This window comes from Dromiciops gliroides, chromosome 3 (genome assembly GCF_019393635.1).
Source record: "Dromiciops gliroides isolate mDroGli1 chromosome 3, mDroGli1.pri, whole genome shotgun sequence".
Lineage (NCBI taxonomy): Eukaryota > Metazoa > Chordata > Mammalia > Microbiotheria > Microbiotheriidae > Dromiciops > Dromiciops gliroides.
Genome location: NC_057863.1, coordinates 351039798 through 351060012, shown reverse-complemented (window position 1 = coordinate 351060012; position 20215 = coordinate 351039798). Strand labels below are relative to the sequence as shown.

Sequence of the window (20215 nt, the reverse complement as noted above, 5' to 3'; positions counted from 1 at the left end):
GTATGAGGTTTTTTCTGTAGAGGGGCATCTCGTCCATCTGATGAGAAAACATCTGTTTGTGCTCCAAGGAATGATGATATGGATTCAGAGGTTCTGTTAGGTAAGGGGTCATTCATTAATGGTAAGAGGGAAAAGAGACGTAGTAGTGACCAGTGACTCCCTTTGGAGGAAGATACTGAAGTGGTCATTTGCTGACCTAACACAAACAAAGAGGGAAATGGTTTGCTCACCTCCCAAAGTGTGTGTCTGGGACATAATGAAGTACCCTCTGAGACATGTCAAACCTTATTCATTCATTCAAATCACTAATTAGGTGACAAGGTATTTGGCTATCTTGAGAGTCACAGTCAGGAGAAAAGCCAGTCCTGACAATGACTACTTGGTGATTAATCATAAATAATAGCTCCAGAAGGGACTCAGATAGCATTATTAAGGATGACGAAATTCTAAGGAGAAAAACTTGAAGACTTTAAGATCACAAGGGGTCTATTCATCATTAATGCTGATTGAAGGTAAGATATTCGCAAGGAAAAGGTGGCTATTGGAAGTAATCAGATGACAGAGATATCCCCTGAGATCTGTCCGACCTGACAGTTGCTTCACACTCTTGTGATTCATGTGGTGACAAATTATACTGTGAGAAGAAGCTTAGAAAATTTTGCTAAGGATCTGAAGTCCTGAGGGAAAAACTGAGGACTGAAAGAATACAAAGATTGTTTTCATCATTAATTCTGATGGAAGGAAAAGGGATTCAGAAGAAAAAAGCAGATTTTGGAAGTGAACAGCTGGTAAAGAGGATATCTGAGAATGGGCTTTACATTTCTAGATCATAGATGAAAATATAAGAATAATGGCCAATTGGTCTGGGATGGAGTATACCTAATGAGGGCTGGTAAACTAAGTTTTCTTGGTATTTTGTAAACCTCATTAAGAAGGCTTTGGGCAGAAAAAAGAGGGGAAACAGAAAAAATATTTACATAGATTTGCCAAATCTACTATTATACTATTATAAGGAGAAGAATAGCAGAAAAGAGGACAATAATTCTTAGGAGACAAAATCCAAAGGAGAGATATGAATAAAAGCCATAGTTTCAGATCTCTGTATAAAAATGCACAAAGTAATAAATAATATTAATAAATAGGTAATAAACAGGGCAGCTAGATGGTGCAGTGGATAGAGTGCCTGGCTTGGAGTCAAAAAGCCTCTTCTTCCTGAGTTCAAATCTGGCCTCAGACATTTTACTAGCTGTGTGACCCTGAGCAAGTCACCCTGTTTGTCTCAGTTTTCTCATCTGTCAAATAATGAGCAGGAGAAGGAAATGGCAAACCACTCCAGTATTTTTACCAAGAAAACCCAAATGGGGTCACAAAAAGTTAGACATGACTGAAAAACAAGTGAACAACAACAATGGGTAATAAATAGAATTAGATAATACAAAGGAGCAGATTTGACCTCATATTTATCATTGAGACTTGATAAAATGGAATTCATGACCATAGTATGGCTCCACAATGGTATGCTTTATTCAAAAGGAACTAGCTGGAACAGGAGTTCCTAACTTGGGATTCATGGATTTTGTGGTCAGTTTTCAGGGGGGTCTGTGAACTTGGATAAGAAAGAAAATGAAATCTTTATTTTAACTAATTATTGGTATCTTATTTATTCATTCATTCATTTATCTATCTATCCATCCATCCATCCATCCATCCATCCATCCATCCATCCATCCATCCATCCATCCATCTATCTATCTATCTATCTATCTATCTATCTATCTATCTATCTATCTATCTATCTATCTATCTATCTATCTATCTATTTTGCAGGGCAATGAGGGTCACACAACTAGTGTCAAGTGTCTGAGGCTGGATTTGAACTCAGGTCCTCCTAAATCCAGGGCCGATGCTTTATCCACTGCGCCGTGTACCTGCCCGGGTTTCTTTTTAATCATCTGTATTTTATTTTATGCATTAGAGAGGAGATTCATGGGCTTCCCTGCCTTCTCAGCAATTATAACTATTAAGGACCCAGGAAAGATATTTTTCATCTCCTAGGTCCTTCACACCATCAAATGGTTCATCATAAAAAATAAACATAATTTTATCAGTGAAAATGACATTAAAATGATGCATAACTATTTGCTTTGCTGCTGGGACCACTGGGCCTTTCCATTTGACTTGAAGCTGAAACCACCTTCTATGTACAGTATCCCCCTATTAGATATGAAATGATCATTCCTTGAGAGCAGGGACTGTTTTGCCTTTCAATTCATATCCTGAGAACTTAGCATAGTGCTTTGCATACAATCAGTGTTTAATACATTTTTTTTTTCATTTAGTCACTCATTCACTAGATTGTGAAATCTAGATCCATGACATAAAATGTCTAAGAACCTCTGGACTAGATGAAGAGGGAATTGTATATTAAGTAATATGCATATTTAAAGTATGTAGTCATAGCACTAGCCCTGGGAGTGTTGCCATAGAAACATCAGACTCAGTAAGTAGTTGCAGGCTTTCTTGCAGAATCTACCAGTTTGGTATTTTGTTGTGAAACTTCTGGGAAGAATAATAAGTAGGAATACACTCTATCTTCAGGACCCCATGGAAGCATGGGCCCAGGTTGGGGTGCTGGAGAGGCTCATGCTGGCATGGATTCTTCCTTCCACTTGTGGTCCTCAGTGAAGGCTGCCATGCCAGGCTGGGGTATTAAGAGGTGACTCATACTGACATGGGCTCCTTTTCCCCACCCTATGGGCCATACCGTAGGCTGCTATTGCAGGATGGTATATTTGAACTGATGGTATGGCCAGAGACTACCCAGAATTAACCAGTGAGTTGCTGAGGTTTGAACTATTGAGGTTTGGGCTATCTGCTGTGCTTCTTTCTGCTCACTAAAAGGGGTTAGCTCAAAGCCCCCTTGTTTCCAGATGAATGGTGGGGTGCCTGGTAATGTCTCCACCCCTCTTCCTGTCCAGTTCAGGGAAGAGACAGGAAAAGATAGGGATCTGTCCCTGTTGGTCTGCTAGCCAAAAGAAGCCAAATGTTCTTGTCTTTTACTTCCTGACTATATCTCTTTGTATTCTGATGGCTGTCCAGACATTGATAAGTGGAAAATTTTGTGGCTACCAAAATTCTTGTTTGTGCTATTAATGTTTTGGTTTTTGTTACTTTTTGGTTTTGTGAGGCAATGAGGGTTAAGTGACTTGCCCAAGGTTACACAGCTAGTAAGTATCAAGTGTCTGAGGCCGGATTTGAACTCAGGTCCTCCTGAATCCAGGGCCAGTGCGTTATCCACTGTGCTACCTAGCTGCCCTTGTGCTATTAATGTTATCATCAGTTAGAGATTTGGGAAGATGTGTTAATCCTGTAAAGAGAAGGGAGACATTATCCCTTTTAGCACAAGTTGAGATGGGAGGGGAGGGCCATAAAGAAACCTATTTGAATTCTCATGAAAAAGGAAAGTATATAAACCTAAATCATAATTATCTTCTAGTTGAGGGGTTTATAGCCTAGGTTTTGTAAATTAAAAATATATATACATATTTTTTCCCCATTTTTTTTTTTTTGCGGGGCAATGGGGGTTAAGTGACTTGCCCAGGGTCACACAGCTAGTTAAGTGTCAAGTGTCTGAGGCCAGATTTGAACTCAGGTCCTCCTGAATCCAGGGCCGGTGCTTTATCCACTGTGCCACCTAGCCGCCCCCCAAAATATATATACATATTTTGATAATTATATTTCAATATAATTGATGTCCTTTACAATCCTACATATTTTATTTTAGGCTTTCAGAAGCATTATTATGAGAAGGGGTTCATGGGGTGGTGGTGGTGCTGGAGGTAGTTTGAACTGGTTCTTGAAAGAACTGATTGTTAAATTTTCAGTGTGAGCATTTATTGACAAAAAGCTACTGACAAAAGCTACAAATCAGGGCTTGATTTACTATTTGGTTGATTGTCTAAACTTAAGAAAGTGATGGAGAAAATGTTAATGATTCAGATTGAACTTAAAAATGTGCCTTGCTTACTGCATGGCTGGTTATTAAATATTTACATCCCCGATCTATATAGACTTTGCCAGACTGCCAAAGGTGTCACACACACACACACACACACACACACACACACACACACACACACACACACAGAGGTTAATAACCTCTGCACTGGACTAAACATGGAGAAACCTTTGAGGTAAATAAGAGTCTAGAAAGAATAAATCTCACATAAGATGAGAGCTGGGGAAATTGTGAGCAATGAGAATTGGGTGGCAGGGCAGAGTTTAGTGTTAACAACACATCTATCATTCTGGATAGTCTCTGCTCTTAATGAAGCCCAGGATAGCAATGATTTTTTTTTTGACTGCCAAGTCACATTTCTTTTAAAATTTTCTTTTTTTATAAAAAATGTAACAATCAATAATCACAAACATCTCAAGACATGAAGAACAGGGAAGAGGACCATATTATGAGCTTCTACTACACATGGTGTTTTGGTTATATATATAAATATGTGTATATGTATATACACATTATTTCTCGCCTGGCTGTGCTACTTTGGCACTCCGCTGACTTCTTTTTTTAAACATTTTTTTATTCATTTTGACCTTAAATACAAAAAGACCAATAAAAGAGAACATTTCCATGTACATAGCACAACATAAGAAGAGGATTAAATATAAAATCATGAATTTCCATTTCACACTGTTTACTTGTTTTGAAAAACTGCAATAAATATTAGACATTTTCAAAGCTGACTTGCTTTTCTGTGCTTCTTTTTTTTTTTTTTTTTTTAGTGAGGCAATTGGGGTTAAGTGACTTGCCCAGGGTCACACAGCTAGTAAGTGTTAAGTGTCTGAGGCCGGATTTGAACTCAGGTACTCCTGACTCCAGGGCCGGTGCTCTATCCACTGTCTGTGCTTCTTTCTAAGTTTTCTTTTCTCTACTGTGCACTTTTTTTCTCCCTCCCTCCCCACCCTAGCAAAGCCCTAGAGTTGTCCACCACTAGACACAAATACACACACACACACACACACACACACACACACACGGGAAACTATACTACACATATTTCTATTTATGAGTTCTTTCTCTGGATGTGGATAGCATTTTCTTTCATAGGTCCTTTGTAGTTGATTTGAGTATTTATAATACTCAAAATGATTTAGTCACTCAAAGTTGTTTGTAGAACAATACTCCTCCAACTTCTTCAACAAACCTGAGGAAGCTCATTATTGGGATAACCTCATTATTCTGCAAGATCCCATCTGCCTTGCTATTCTCCCTCATCACTGTCCTCTGCCTCTGCTCTTGGAGGTTGGGGCTATGAACTCCAAATCTTCATTTTTAAGGTGAAAGCTCAGCTCAGACATTTCATTGCTTACCTGACTGCTCTACTTTGGGACTTCTCTGACTGACTTCACCATCCCCCTTCATTGGGTACCTTTTCTGCTCTGCTTTTTAGCTTTCTTTTGTGTGTGGTCTCCCCCCTTTAGATTATAAGCTCCTTGAGGATAGGGATGGTCTTCTTGTATTTGTATCCTCAGTGTTTAGCACAGTGCATAACACATAGCAAATACCTAATAATGTCATTGATATAGAAATATATATATATATAATGTATAAATGAATTTTTATGTAAACAAGTAATAACAAATTGCTCTATTTTTGACTCCTCCTGCATCATGTTTTTTCCCTCCCCTCTGTAGAGTTATTAAAATACTTTACTGATACTCTTTTTTCCCTCCATCTCTATGTTAGGAATACCCTCCTTCTCCCTTCTTCATTTGTTGAATTCCTACAAAAGCTCAACTGGAATGAATGTTACCTCTTCCATGAAGCCTTCCTTGATTCTTCTCCTCCTGCTTCTCCACCTTATTCTTGCTGTTAATAACCCTTTTCTTGGCAGCTCTTTACTATGAGATGCTGTGCATTTAGTTGAGGGCCATTTCTTTAAAAATCATTTACTAATGGATCATTACGACTAGTGAGCTCCTGTTGTATATTTAAAATAGTCTAATTTACAAAATTTTTATTTATATGAACTTTTGAAAGAATGCAGATATTATAAGTGAAGTTAGGGACACTCCTATTGAGTGTCATTTTAATTAACATTTTAAATAACAAGTTAATGACACAGCTTAATTCCATTCTGTGTAGACATTAGGAAAGCACTCAGGGTGAGGCTTTTGATTCCCATTTTATCATAGTTCAGGGAGACTGATCCAATTCAGAATAACTCTCTGCTCTGGTAGAAGAGTAAGATTTCTCAAAGGCAATGGACACCCATCAGCTCTAACAGTGGCTGACTCACCCCACATACCACAGGCTTCTTTTGCATCACAGATGCTATCGCAAAATTTCTCCAGATGCAAACAGAACAAGCAGAGAATTCCAAGCAGCTGAGATGCTGCTTACATAGGAGCAGTTGGAATGGATATCTGGACAGGGAGTTAGCTTATACAAACATTCATTCCTGTAGGAGTCAGCCTATTAGTTAAGTTGTTTTTCTATTGCCTGAACTTTGAAGCATTTCCCCACCTGTCATGAAATACTATCTATAGCTGAAATTGCCCCAAATTGCTAAAGCTTTAGAATGCCGGCCATTGTCCAAGTTGAAGTCAGAAATTGCTTACATTATCAGCTTTGGCTCCCCCATAGAGGGGAAGTATGCATGACAGTTTAAACAGCTGCTGGAGACAAAGAATGGGAAGGGAAAGCCAGGATTGCATTTTGGAAAGTGATCCACAAAGGCTAGTCAGTTTGCATCAAGTTTGATGAAATGTTTGGTGATACACTGTCATAGAGCTGACCTCTAACTGAGGTCTTGCATTTCTGTCCACTCTTTGACTACCTTACAAAATAACAGGGCATGTTGACCACTGTGAGAACCTACCTGGAACTAAAAGGCTTTTCTATGTACTAAAAAGCAAATAGAAAAGTTCTAGCTCCAGCTGTTTTAATTAGTGTGCCAGAGGTGGAGCTTTATCATTAATGGGTCTCAACTGCACTTGATGGATGCTAGCCTACATCACACAGATGTTGGCAGTCCAAGCAGATAAGGACTAAAGTAATGTTAATCATCACCCCATCACCTCATGTCTTGATTATTGCAATAGCCTGCTGGTGGGCCTGCCTGCTTAAGGTATCTCCCCACTCCAAACCATCCTCCATTCAGCCACTAAAGTGATTTTCCTGAAGTATAGGTATGACTATATCATACCCTTACCTTCTCCTCCCTCAATAAACTCCAGTGGCTCCCTATTGCCTCCAAGATCAAATACAAAGTCCTCTGCTTGGAGTTCAAAACCAATCATAACCTAGACCCCTCATACTGTTCCAGTCTTCTTATATCTTACTCCTCCCCATACACTTTTTGTTTGGTTGGTTTTGTTTGTTGTTTTTTTTTTTAGTGAGGCAATTGGGGTTAAGTGACTTGCCTGGGGTCACACAGCTAGTTAAGTATTAAGTGTCGGAGGCCGGATTTGAACTCAGGTACTCCTGACTCCAGGGTGGGTGCTCTATCCATTGCGCCATCTAGCTGCCCCCCCAAACACTTTTTGATCCAGTGGCACAAATCTCCTTGCTGTTCCATGAGCAAGATACTCCATCTTTTGTCTCTGGCCATTTTCTCTGGCTGCCTCCTGTGCCTGGAATTGTCTCCCTCTTCATATCTACCTACTGGCTTTACTTTTACTTACGGTTCTCTTCAAGAATGAAGGACGAAGAACAATTTATTTTCCTTCCAATTTTTTTTCTCAGGAACTCTAAATTCATGTTTTATTTCTTGTTTCATTTCTTCCATCTACTCTTGGAATCATTATAGCGGTCATGTTTTTCTCTGAGGTTAAAGTTATAGTTATTGTAGAATTATTCTCTTTTTTGGGTTTATCTCTTAGGCCTCTTTCAACCCATGTTTCCTCATAGTATCTGGAATTTTCTTCTGTTTACTCATATAATATCTTCATTCTCAGTTCTTGGATTGGGACTTTGTGCTAAGGCCAGGTTTTGCTTCTTCCCTTTCTCATGGATGAATTGGGCAAGTCTTCTTTGGTTTTCCCTCTCTAGTCTGGCTATCACTGCAGAACTGAGACTGAAGTTCTGGATTAAGTGCCTGAGGTCACCCCCCACCCTCTGCTATGCTATATTCATCCATATCCTGGTAGCTTGATGTGGGTATTGATCTTAGCTAGGGCCCTGGCAGGGTGTCTCTTCACCCTAACCCCACTGGGCACTGGGATAGCCCAGTTTCCAGTTCCGGCTCTAATAAGGGCACTGTTTTAAGGCTTTAATATGGTCTGGCTTACTCCCCCTTTCCTTGCCTTGTACTTACAAGTTTCTGGTCATTTTCTTATGTAGTTCTGGTCTGGATAGAATACTTTATTTCCCACTCATTTTCTTGGTCATTCTTTTTTTGTTTGTTTGTTTTGTTTTGTTTTGCAGGGCAATGAGGGTTAAGTGACTTGCCCAGGGTCACACAGCTAATTAAGTGTCAAGTGTCTGAGGCCAGATTTGAACTCAGGTACTCCTGAATCCAGGGCTGGTGCTTTATCCACTGTGCCACCTAGCTGCCCCCTCTTGGTCATTCTTTATCTTATGACCTCAATTTTTTTTTTTTAAGCAGGGGAATTAAGCTGACTAGTCAGTCAGATCAGTCAATAAACATTAAGTTCCAGATTTTTTCATGTTGCCATCTTCAGAGACTTTGTCCCTTGTAATTTCCTAATGACATTACAGACATATCCAGTCTTTCATTTCCTTTTTTCCATAAATTGATATTGGGCATTTTATCGTATATTCCCCATAGTACTAGATGTTACAATGGATTCAATGGCTGGAGAGAGTTCTTATTCTTTAGAGTTCAAGAGATAAGACACACTCAGGAAACAGAACAAGATTAAAAATGCATACTACATGCTGAAATGGGTGACACTGACAACTGTTCTAAGTGCTTTGGGTGGCTCAGATTACTAAGGTGTTCAGGGGGAATTACCCCTCAATTTGGGATTTATAAATTGAATAAATAAATGAAAAAAAAATTTATTAAACTCTTAATCTATGGAAAGCACTGGGAATATAAATACAAAAGCAAGACAATCCCTACTCTTAAGAAGCTCACATTCTAGTGGGAAAAACACACAAGAGGGGTCAACTATAAGTCAGATGGAAAATTCATATATCCTTAGGGCACAATAGCAAAGCAGATGGTAGTACATCTTCTTGAATTTTATTTCTACGAATCATGGATAGGGATGGGACAGATGAAGAGAAGATATTTCTGGAGGGTGAGGAAAATTTGAATGATTTTCCTGATAGCAGGAAGGGTTTTACACTATGTAATTGATATGAAACCTTATCTTCATCTTTGTGAATGAGGCCAAGCATTAGCAAGTTTGGCCTGGGTTTCGAGGGGAAGGGTGGAAGTTAAGATGAGATGGTGCCCAGGACTTGAGAATATTGTATAGACACTAAATGAAGCAAAGTTAATTGGCTTGAAAGGGGGTCAACCCCTTTATTATTATCACTGGGCTCTAACCAGGTAAACTAATCAAAGTCCCTTTTCCAGTACCATGCCCATACAAAGAACAACCGATAGATTGAACAGCAGACTTTATTAGAAATGCTCCTCATTCATCAGTAAATTCACATTAAAAATGCTGAAGGCAGCTCCGTCTGAATATCTGACATCCCGCCATTACAACAATTTCCAGTTAAAAACTAGACCAGGCAGATAATTTGAAACATGTAAGAAATGCAAATAGGAAGCAGCATCTTAAAAATATATATAATATGTATATTATATATTATATATATATATGGACTGAGCTTGAAAATAAAGGATGATACCTTAAACATTCCACCCTTCTAGTGACAAGGGTCCCAAGGTTCTCAAACAGATAAACAAACAATAGAGCACACATTCTTTCAGCATATGTTAGAAATTGGGGGCTGAGAATTTAGAATTCACCTAAAGTGAAAATCATACTCTGTTCTAATAACAATGTGATTGCAAGGCTTGCCCCATGTTTAACTCGGCAAGTCATCAGGGGTATGATTTGAGAGTCACAGAAAAGGCCCATCCTCCCCCTCTTGCCTCCAAATAAAACCCCCAACAGCTGCCAAGGCTGAAATTCCACCATTTTTTTCCCTTTGGGTTCAGCATTGCCCTATTCAGGCTCCTTTTAAAAATGTCCCCCAGGTGGAGGAACATAATGAAGATGGGTTTATTAGCTCCTTTCTCCTTTACTGGTCTGAGGGGGGTTGCTAGAGAAGAGGTGGGTAGGGAACCGGTATTTAAATAGGGGGAAGGGTGGTTTAAAAGGGAGAAATAAAGAGAAGGGAAAATATAAAGGGGGAGGGCTGCCAAAAATAATTTGCTACCTTAATGATTTTGTTGAGGGCTAGTCCTTTAGGTCCCTCAAGAGAGACTGCACTCCAGCCTCTAAATGATGACCAGTCCTCCTTACAAATTATGCAGAGCTGGGAAGGAACTGGCCTGGGCTTGGTAATAACTATAACACTGGCACTTAGCTGCTTTCATCATCCATTATTCAAAGGCAATTGTTTTTCATTTTTTTTGTTCCTGCTCTATACAATCACCCTCAATATATTTGAAACCAGGGCACAGGATAGAAAGTCTTCTGCCTAAATGTTTTATTCATTCTTTTAAATTAAAAAATATGCTTTTTAATCAATACAGTGATAGCATCCCTGTCTTGGTTGGGTAGGCAAAGCCTCAAGGCAGGGAGCTAACTGGTTTCTCTAAACTCCCTATTGAGATGTCCAGCTTTAGGGGTCACCTCTGAGGATGGCAAACGCTGTTGGCAACTTACACTTATTTCCAAAGTCAGTAACAAAACCCAATCGTTCACATTATCTAACAGCTCCCACACTGTCCTGTTGAACTGATTTAAGGGGGGGTTGGGGGGAACATCCCACATACATACATACATACATACATACATATATATATATTTTTAAAAAATTAAATTATGGTCAAGTGTCCGCTGAGACTTTGCTTCTGATGTAAACAATTCATTGTGCCGGGTGCATTGCTTTAGTCTATTTTGAGTCCAGAAAGGCTTCAGGCTTCTTACTGGTACTGGAGATAGTTTTTCAGAGACTGAGGCAAAGGCAGCGATTCTATTTCCTGCAGGCGTTCCCGACTGAGGGCAAATCGAATTGATCTTCGGCACAGGTCCATTAGAGGCAGGGGTTCCGCTGAAACATAAAAGTGAAAGAGATTCAATCTCACCAGTGGTGTTGCAGGCACTTAGATATAATACTACTGCCTATGGGAGAGGAGAGATGCAGCGGGCCCATTTAAGAATGATAAAGCTGAAGGAAGAGAGCTTGGAGAGTTAGGAGGGATCAGGAAAGTACATTCTTCTGCCACGTTTCTTGATGCCTCCTTGTACCTTTGCCCATGTCATCCACAGGAACATGGAATCATAGATATAGATATGGAAAGGACTTCATGGGTCATATAACCCCACACACCCTCATTTTACAGCTGAGAACCTGAGATCTAGGGAGATGACATGACTTTGTCACTTAAATCATCATAAATGTGAAAGCCAGGGTTTTAGCCCAGGTCTTCTGACTGTAAATCAGCTTCATCATACATTTAGCCTTTTTAAAAAAAAATGTAGGGGGCAGCTAGGTGGCGCAGTGGATAAAGCACCAGCCCTGGATTCAGGACCACCTGACTTCAAATCCAGCCTCAGACACTGGGCACTTACTAATTTTGTGATCCTGAACAAGTCACTTAACCCTCATTGCCCTGAAAAAAAAAATTAAAATTGTATTCACCTATTGTAATTGTGTAACTCCTTTATTTCCAACTACACCCCCACTCTGCCCACTCAATAAGCCAACCCCTGTAACCAAAAAAAAAAAGAAAAGAAAAGTAGTTTTTAGCAAAGGCAATGAATGCGTCAACTACGTTTGAAAGTATATTCAATAATTTACACCTGTATTCCCCACCTACTGCAGGGAGGTACATTTCTTAATTTTTCCAGGGCCAAGACACTTGTTTAGTATAGTTACAAAACATTTGGTTTCTTTTTTTGGTTATTGTTCTTTCCAACTACTTTACTGTCATTTTGTATGCATCATAGGAAGGGGCAACTAAGTGGCACAGTGGATAGAATGCAAGGCCTGGAGTCAGGAAGACTCATTTTTCTGAGTTCAAATATGGCCTCAGACACTTATTAGCTGTGGGACCCTGGGCAAGTCACTTAACCCTATTTACTGCAGCTCTTCTGTAAGATGAGCTGGAGAAAGAAATGGAAAATCACTCCAGTATCTTTGCCAAGAAAACTCCAAATGGGGTCAAGAAGAGTTGGACAACTAAAGAATGAAGAACAACTGAAATATAAGATCATAGAGTTGAAAGGGACATTCAAAGACTATCCATTCTAATCTCCTCATTTTAGAGATTTTTTTTGGGGGGGGCAGGGCAATGGGGTTGGGTTAAGTGACTTGCCCAGGGGTCACACAGCTAGTAAGTGTCAAGCCTGAGGCCAGATTTGAACTCAGGTACTCCTGAATCCAAGGCCGGTGCTCCATCCACTGTACCACCTAGCTGCCCCCCCCCATTTTATAGATGTTTAAACTGATGAAGGTTAAATGACTTGCCCCAGGTCACAGGGGTAGTTAATCATTGGAGGTGGTATTTGAACCATAAAGTCTTCTGATGACAGAGAATTAGTACTCGTTTCATTGTACCATAATGACTTCCATGTATTTTTAGTTCTGCTTACTTCAACTTGCTTCAGTTCATATAAGTATTCCCATGCTTTTCTGAATTTTTCATATTGGTCATTTTTAAATATAGTTCATTACATTCAAGTACTGTAGTTTTAACCATTATATTGATGGGCATTTATATTGTTTCCATTTCTTTGCTACCACAAAAGCTGTTGACATATATTTTGATGTACATAGGACCTCTCCTTGGGATGCGTGCCCAGCAATAGGATCCCTGGGTTGATGGGTATGGACATTTTAGTTACTTTCTAAAAAATAATTCCAAATTGGCTTTTAAGGATGCTTGGGCCAAGTCTAATCCCCACCAAAAATATATTAGTGTGACTATCCTTTCATATATCTTTCCACATGGAGAAGGAAATGGAAAACTACTCTAGTATCTTTGCCAAGAAAACCTCAGATGGGGCCTAGAAGAATTAGACATGACTGAAATGACTCAACAACAACAATCTTTCCTCAGACCCTCTAATATTGGCTATTTCCATTTTTGTTACCCATGCTTTCCTATCCTTTTAAATCAAGATTGTATTTAATGTTCAGGTCCAGTTCTGGTTTTGCTCCCTCCTATGTGGATGTATAGCTTTGGGAAGTCACTTAACTTGTAAAGATTTCAGATTCCTCATGCATAAAATGAATGGTTGGACTACATAGTCTCTAATGTTGATTTTATGTCTAAATCCTGAAATTGTGTAAGTTTCATTGTCTCCATGAAGGCTTCTTTGACTTCACTAGCCAAATCTTTTAATATTAACATTTTTCCTAAATTAGTGTTTATTAGATTTCTAATCTAGCATTCCTTTTATGTGCTTTTTAAACTAGGTTATAAACTTCTTGAGGTCAGAAATGAAAATTATTTTTAATAAAACCCATCAGATTTTGGCATCTTACAACACATTTGAATGTGGTTAAACCACAAAAGATGATACTAAAAAATAGGAATTGCTGTATAATGGAAAGAGTATTGAACTTCAAGTCACAAGAGTTGGGTTCACATCTTGGCTCTACCACTTGTTAGTCATGTGACCCTGGGCAAGTCCCAAGTCTTTTTTTTGGGGGGGGGGGGGGAGGTGAGGCAGTTGGGGTTAAGTGACCTGCCCAGGGTCACACAACTAGTAAGTGTCAAGTGTCTGAGGCCAGATTTGAACTCAGGTCCTCCTGATTCCAGGGCTGGTGCTCTATCTACTGTGCCACCTAGCTGCCCCAAGTCCCAAGCCTTTTTGAGGCCCAGTTTCTCAGATTTTGGGGATAGTAACATTTTAAGAATTTATGCTTCAAAGCACTTTCACATTTATTATTTCACTTAGTTGTCAGAAGAGATATTTCACACACAGTCAAGTGAATTGCCCAAGGTCACATAGTGAGTTAGTAGAACTGGTTCTCATATCTCTCCCTTTCTTTACATTTCCATGCCCCCACAGTAGGCTAGGCTCTTCATCTCACACCTATATCACTTTCTTGTTTTGTTTTGTTTTTAGTTTTAGTTTTTGGGTTTTTTTTGCAGGGCAGTGAGGGTTAAGTGACTTGCCCAGGGTCACACAACTAGTAAGTGTGTCAAGTGTCTGAGGCTGGATCTGAACTCAGGTCCTCCTGAATACAGGGTCAGTGCTTTATCCACTGTGCCACCTAGCTGCCCCCACACCTATATTACTTTAACAGTCTTCTAATTGATCTGTTTCCATATTCTTCCTCCTCCAAATTCACATTCCACTTTCTCCCAGATTAAGTGCCCCCCTCAAGCACATCTTCCATCTTGGCACTCCCATAACCCCTTAAAAGGCCAAGAGTAAATAAAAACTCACCATTGGTATGCTAAGCCCTCCACAAATTGGACTTCAACTATTTTTATTGACAACTATTGTCAATAATAACAATAGTGAACTACAATGACAAACATTTCTATGGCACTTTAAGATTTGCAAATACAATTATTTTGCACCTATTGTCTCACGTACTGTGTAATCCAATGATACTGGTCTCCTTGCTGTTCTCATATCACATGCCATCTTGCAACTCTGGGCATTTTCACTGACTTTTCTCTATACTTGGAATATTGTCTCTCCTTTTCTCCCTGGCTTTTCTGGTTTCCTTCAAGTCTAATCTAAAATCCTACCTTATATATGCCCATAGGGCAATCAAACTGTACACGCTTTGATCCAGCAATCACTTCCAGGTCTGTATCCCAAAAAGATCATAAAAAAGGGAAAAGGACTTAGATGTACAAAATATTTGTAGCAGCTCTTTTTATGGTGCCAAGAATTAGACACTGAGGGGATGTCCATCAATTGGGGATGGCTGAAGAAGTTGTGGTATATGAATATAATGGAATATTACAGTGCTATAAGAAATGATGAGCAAGCAGGTATCAGAAAAACTTGGACTTATATGGATTGATGCAAAGTAAGTGAGCAGAATCAGAACATTGTACACAGTAACAGCAACATTGTGAGATGATCAACTGTGATACTTATCTCTTCTCAGAAAAATAATGATCCAAGACATATATTACTTATATCAAATTGCTGTCTTAGGGAGGGGGGAGGAAAGGGAGAGAAAAAGAAAATTTGGAACTCAAAATTTTATTAAAAATGTTAAATTATATTTACATGTAATTGAAAAAATAAAAATATTATTTTTTTAAAAAGAGGCCATTCCCAATACCTCTTAATGTTAGCAGAATCCTCATTGAATGCCTAATATCAAGCTTTCCTCCTCAGATGATCTCCAATTAATTCTGTACATATCTTGTGTGCATATCGTCTCCCCTATTAGTCTGTGAGCTCCTTGAGGGCTAGGGATATTTTTTGCTTTTCTTTGTATTACCAGCATTTAAAACATTGCCTTGTAAATATAGGTACTCAATAAATGCTTGTTTATAGCACTTTAAGTTATTATATCCTACAATAACTGTGCCACTAAATTAACTTTTTTTTTGGGGGGGGGAGTGGTAGGGTGCCCAGAGTCACACAGCTAGTAAGTGTCAAGTGTCTGAGCCTGGATTTGGACTCAGGTCCTCCTGAATCCAGGGCTGGTGCTTTATCCACCTAGCTGCCCCCTATGCCACTAAATTAAATACGTTTAAAAACAAGTATTTGATGAGTGTCTCCTATATACAAAGAAAGGTGTTACACACTATACAGAACTATCCATGGTGACAATACCATGAAGTAGAGGAGACAAAATATAAGGAAACATTATGTAACAATAATAAATTTAAAAACAGTTAAAGGCATGAGATATCGAGGAATGTACATTTTTTAATCTGTTAGTTTTTTAAATTATATTTTATTTCCCCCCAATTACATATTAAAAAAACTTTAACATTTTAAAAAAAACAAATTGAGTTCTAAATTCTCTCTCCCCTTCCCTCTTCCTGATATGGTAAGCAATCCAATATAGGTTATACATGTGCAATCATATAAAACATATTTCTATATTAGTCATTTTGTGGAAGAAAACTTGACAACAACAAAAAAGAAACAATGAATGAAAATGGAAAATAGTTTTCTGCATTCAGGCAACATCAATTTTTTCTCTGGAAGTGGATAGCATTTTTCATCCTGAGTTCTTTGGGACTGTCTTAGATAATTGTATTGCTGAGAACAGTTAAGTCATTCACAATTGTTCATCATACAATATTGCTGTTACTGTGTACAATGTTCTCCTGGTTCTTCTCACTTCACTTTGTATCAGTTCGTGTTAAGTCTTTCCAAGTTTTTCTGAAATCATCCTGTTTGTCATTTCTTATGACACAATAGTATTCCATTACAATCATATACCACAACTTGTTCAGCTATTCCAACTGACGGGCATCCCCTCAATTTTCAATTCTTAGCCACCAAGAATACTCGATTAATTGTTAAATCAATTTTATTAGGCTAAGTTAGATAACAATATTATAACAATAACAAAAACTATCATTTATAGAGAGCTTGATCTGTGCCAGGCACTGTGCTAAGTATTTACGGTTGTTATTTCATTTGATCCTCACAACAACCCTGAGAAGTAGGTGCTAATACCATCCCCATTTTACAGATGAGGTACCTGAGGCAAACAAGTTAAGTGACTTGCCCATAGTCACACAACTAAGTGTCTGAGACAGGATTTGTATTAAAGTCTTCCTGACCCCAAGCCCTGTACTCTATACATTGTGCCACTTAGTCGTGGGGAGTATTTGTATTCTAGGCAAGGGGGCAGCATGAACAAGAAGGTAGAAGCCTTAGAATATCAAAGTTTAAGGTCTGACTGGTGGGGAGGGCAAATAAAAGGTACCAACCTATCCTTATGAGCTCTTCACAGCAAAGTTCCTAGAAAATGCTATCTATATCTGTGGTCTCCACTTCCTCTCTTCTTATTCACTTTTCTTTTCTTTTTTTTTTGCGGGGCAATGAGGGTTAAGTGACTTGTCCAGAGTCACACTGCTAGTAAGTGGCAAGTGTCTGAGGTCGGATTTGAACTCAGGTCCTCCTGAATGCAGGGCCAGTGTTTTATCCATTGCACCAACCTAGCTGCCTCTCTTATTCACTTTTCAACCTTTTTGTGTTTAGTTTCTGAACTCATAACTCACAGCTTTCTCTAGTTACAGTGACCTCTTAATTGCCAAATCCAGTGGTCTTTTCTCAATCCCCACCCACTTCAAACTTTCTAGTGCTTTACAGACATTGTTGGTTACCCTTTTTGTCTTTTGTCTCTTCATGACACTGCTCTCTCCTGATTCTTCTCCTACCTGTCTGACCATTTCCTCTCATTCTGCTTTGCTGGCTGATCACTCATATTACTCCCCTTAATGGTAGTTGTTCTGTAAGGTTCTGTCCTGGACCCACCCTCCCCTCCCCTCCTCTCCCTCTACTTTATCTTTGTAACCTTATCAGGTCCCATGGGCTCCATCTCTATGAAGATAACCCACTACTTTATATATCCTTATCTGTGGCTCTCTTTCTCTCTATCTAGCCTGTCTTTTCTTCAAGTACAGTCCTATATCACCAATTCTCAATTTCTCTGGTAACATTTAATATTGCTGACCATCAGGGGGCAGCTAGGTGGCGCAGTGGATAAAGCACTGGTCCTGGATTCAGGAGGACCTGAGTTCAAATCCAGCCTCAGACACTTACTAGCTGTGTGACCCTGGGCAAGTCACTTAACCCTCATGGCCCTGCCAAAAAAAAAAAAAAAATATATATATATATATATATATATATATATATATATATATATATATATATATATATATTGCTAACCATCCTTTCCGCCTGGGCACTGTCTCTTCTCTAAGATTTTTAATGTACTGACTAGATTCCCAGGTCTCCTGATTCTTAGTCCTTGGTTCTTCCAATAGACCATGCTGCCTCTCTGCACGGTCTGTCTCCAGAGTCTCTTCCTGTCTTACCTTACCATTTTTGTCCAAAATAAGACATGACTCCACTCAACTACTCAATTAGTGCAACTATATATCAGCAAACAACTACTGAGAAACCAGAGGGAGGTAAAAGTTAACTGCTTTCATTCTAAGTCCTCTTGCAGTCATTAAAATTAATCTAGAGCAAAAAAAAAAAAAGTTGGAAACACATCTTTAGTTTTAAATGTGAAACATAAATCATCCCTCTTGCTCCTGAAGGGACTTCTAAATGGTAAATGCTTAACAACAGAAGCGAATAAAGAAAACCCTTAAGCTCTTATAACAGCTGCAAAACTTCAAGAACCCAGCCTGTTTTTATAAAGCAAAATGTTAGCTGATTTCCTCTCTTTCCTCAGTCCTGCAACTCCCTTCAGAACTGTAGTGTTGAGGCTGAGATTTGAGCAATTTGATCGGAAAGAGAACATCTGACTTCTCTGGCAGGGGTGCTGTTCAAAAAACAGTTTTCCTGCTGGGTATGTTAAGTGGGAGAGAGCCCTGGATTTAGGGTTACAAGGAGTGGTTTCCATTCTGCCTCTGCTACTTATTTCAGTTTTCTCAGCTGTAAAAAAATAAGGAGGGGCAGCTAGGTGGTGCAGTGGATAGAGCACCGGCCTTGGAGTCAGGAATACCTGGGTTCAAATCCGGCCTCAGACACTTAACACTTACTAGCTGTGTGACCCTGGGCAAGTCACTTAACCCCAATTGCCTCACTAAAAAAAAAATAAAAAAAAAATAAGGAGATCAGACTAGATTATATCTAAGAACCCTGCTAGCTTTTTATGGTGCTATTAATAAATAAAAAATATATAAAACCTTAAAAACATCTAATCCAATCACTTCTTTTTACAGATGAGGAAACCAAGATCCAGGGTATTTAAGTGATTTACTCAACATCACACAGTAAAATCACTGGTGAATCTGGGATTAGAACCTAAATTTTAATTCCAAATTCTGCTCTCCTTCCATTGTGTCTCAGAAAAGAAAGTGGGGTTAGGGAAGTCAAGGAAAGGAGGTTTTAAGAGTATAGGAAAGGATCAAAGAATTATAGATTCAAAGCTGGAAATGACCCCAGAAGTCATTTCATCTAATCCTGTCATTTTATAGATAAGCAAACAGATCTAGGAAGTGACTTGCCCAAGGTCACACTTGTAGTAAGTGTCATGGATGGAATTGGCAACTACATCTTAACACCAAACTCAGCCCTCGATTCATTGCACCATGGAGATAAAAGCAAGTGGAGCAGGGACGGGGAGAGGAGTTTAGGGGCATGGAAAAGGATATAATATGCCAAATGCAAATGTTCAGCAACAAAATTTGTTATGTAGTTACTCACATATCCAGCAATGATGGATATCCTCACCTTGGACATTGGGTGGTTTGTCTACCGCTTCCTATTTCATTTATCAGAGCTTCCAAAGGCTAATACTATTGTCTTGTCAAATTATATTAAACTGTTTATCAGATACATTCATACTATAAGCCAGAGACAAAATAAAAAGGGTCCTGTAGGCAGAGCCAATACCCACAAAAACTGTGAAGTTGATGAAATCAATCTTTTGGCTTTCAGCCTCCTGTGACCCTTGGCAAGTCTACTGACATCTTGGTTCTTCTCCTGCCCCAAAACAAAACAAAACAAAACAAAAACTCTTGAAAGAGGTCAGTTTTTTGGGTTTTTTTGGTGTGTTTTTTTTTTCTTTCCAGAAAGCAGTTGTATTTCTTCATTGGGAGTTTCCTGAACCAGTGAAATAAGAGATCTGTACAAAAACAAAATAAAACAAAACAAAAAAGCAGGAGATTGTAGTAGGCTGTGGGGATACAAAGGCAAAACAGTCCCCTGTACTCCTTGAGGTTGCAGCCCCCTGGGTCAGGTTTCAGGTAAATTGAGAAGTAAATAGAAAACAGTTTGAGGAGGGAGAGTGTACCAGCAACTAAGAGGCTCAGAAAAAGTTTCCTGTGTGAGGTGTCACCAGAGCTGAGCCTTGAAGGCAGTGATACTATCGAATTCCATGATAATCACAAGACAAAATAAAGGTAGATTTCCCATCAAAGCCAGT

General features: G+C 39.0%; 1 protein-coding gene across 1 annotated transcript in view; it reads right to left on the bottom strand.

The window, feature by feature from the left end:
• Window positions 1-9727: 9727 nt before the first annotated feature.
• SPSB4 (splA/ryanodine receptor domain and SOCS box containing 4) overlaps window positions 9728-20215 on the bottom strand; it is a 142379-nt gene continuing 131891 nt past the window's right edge. Inside the window, exon 3 of the mRNA XM_043996522.1 lies at window positions 9728-11218. Coding sequence (XP_043852457.1) covers window positions 11091-11218 — 128 coding nt within the window. The 3' untranslated portion in view covers window positions 9728-11090. The remainder of the gene's footprint in view (window positions 11219-20215) is intronic.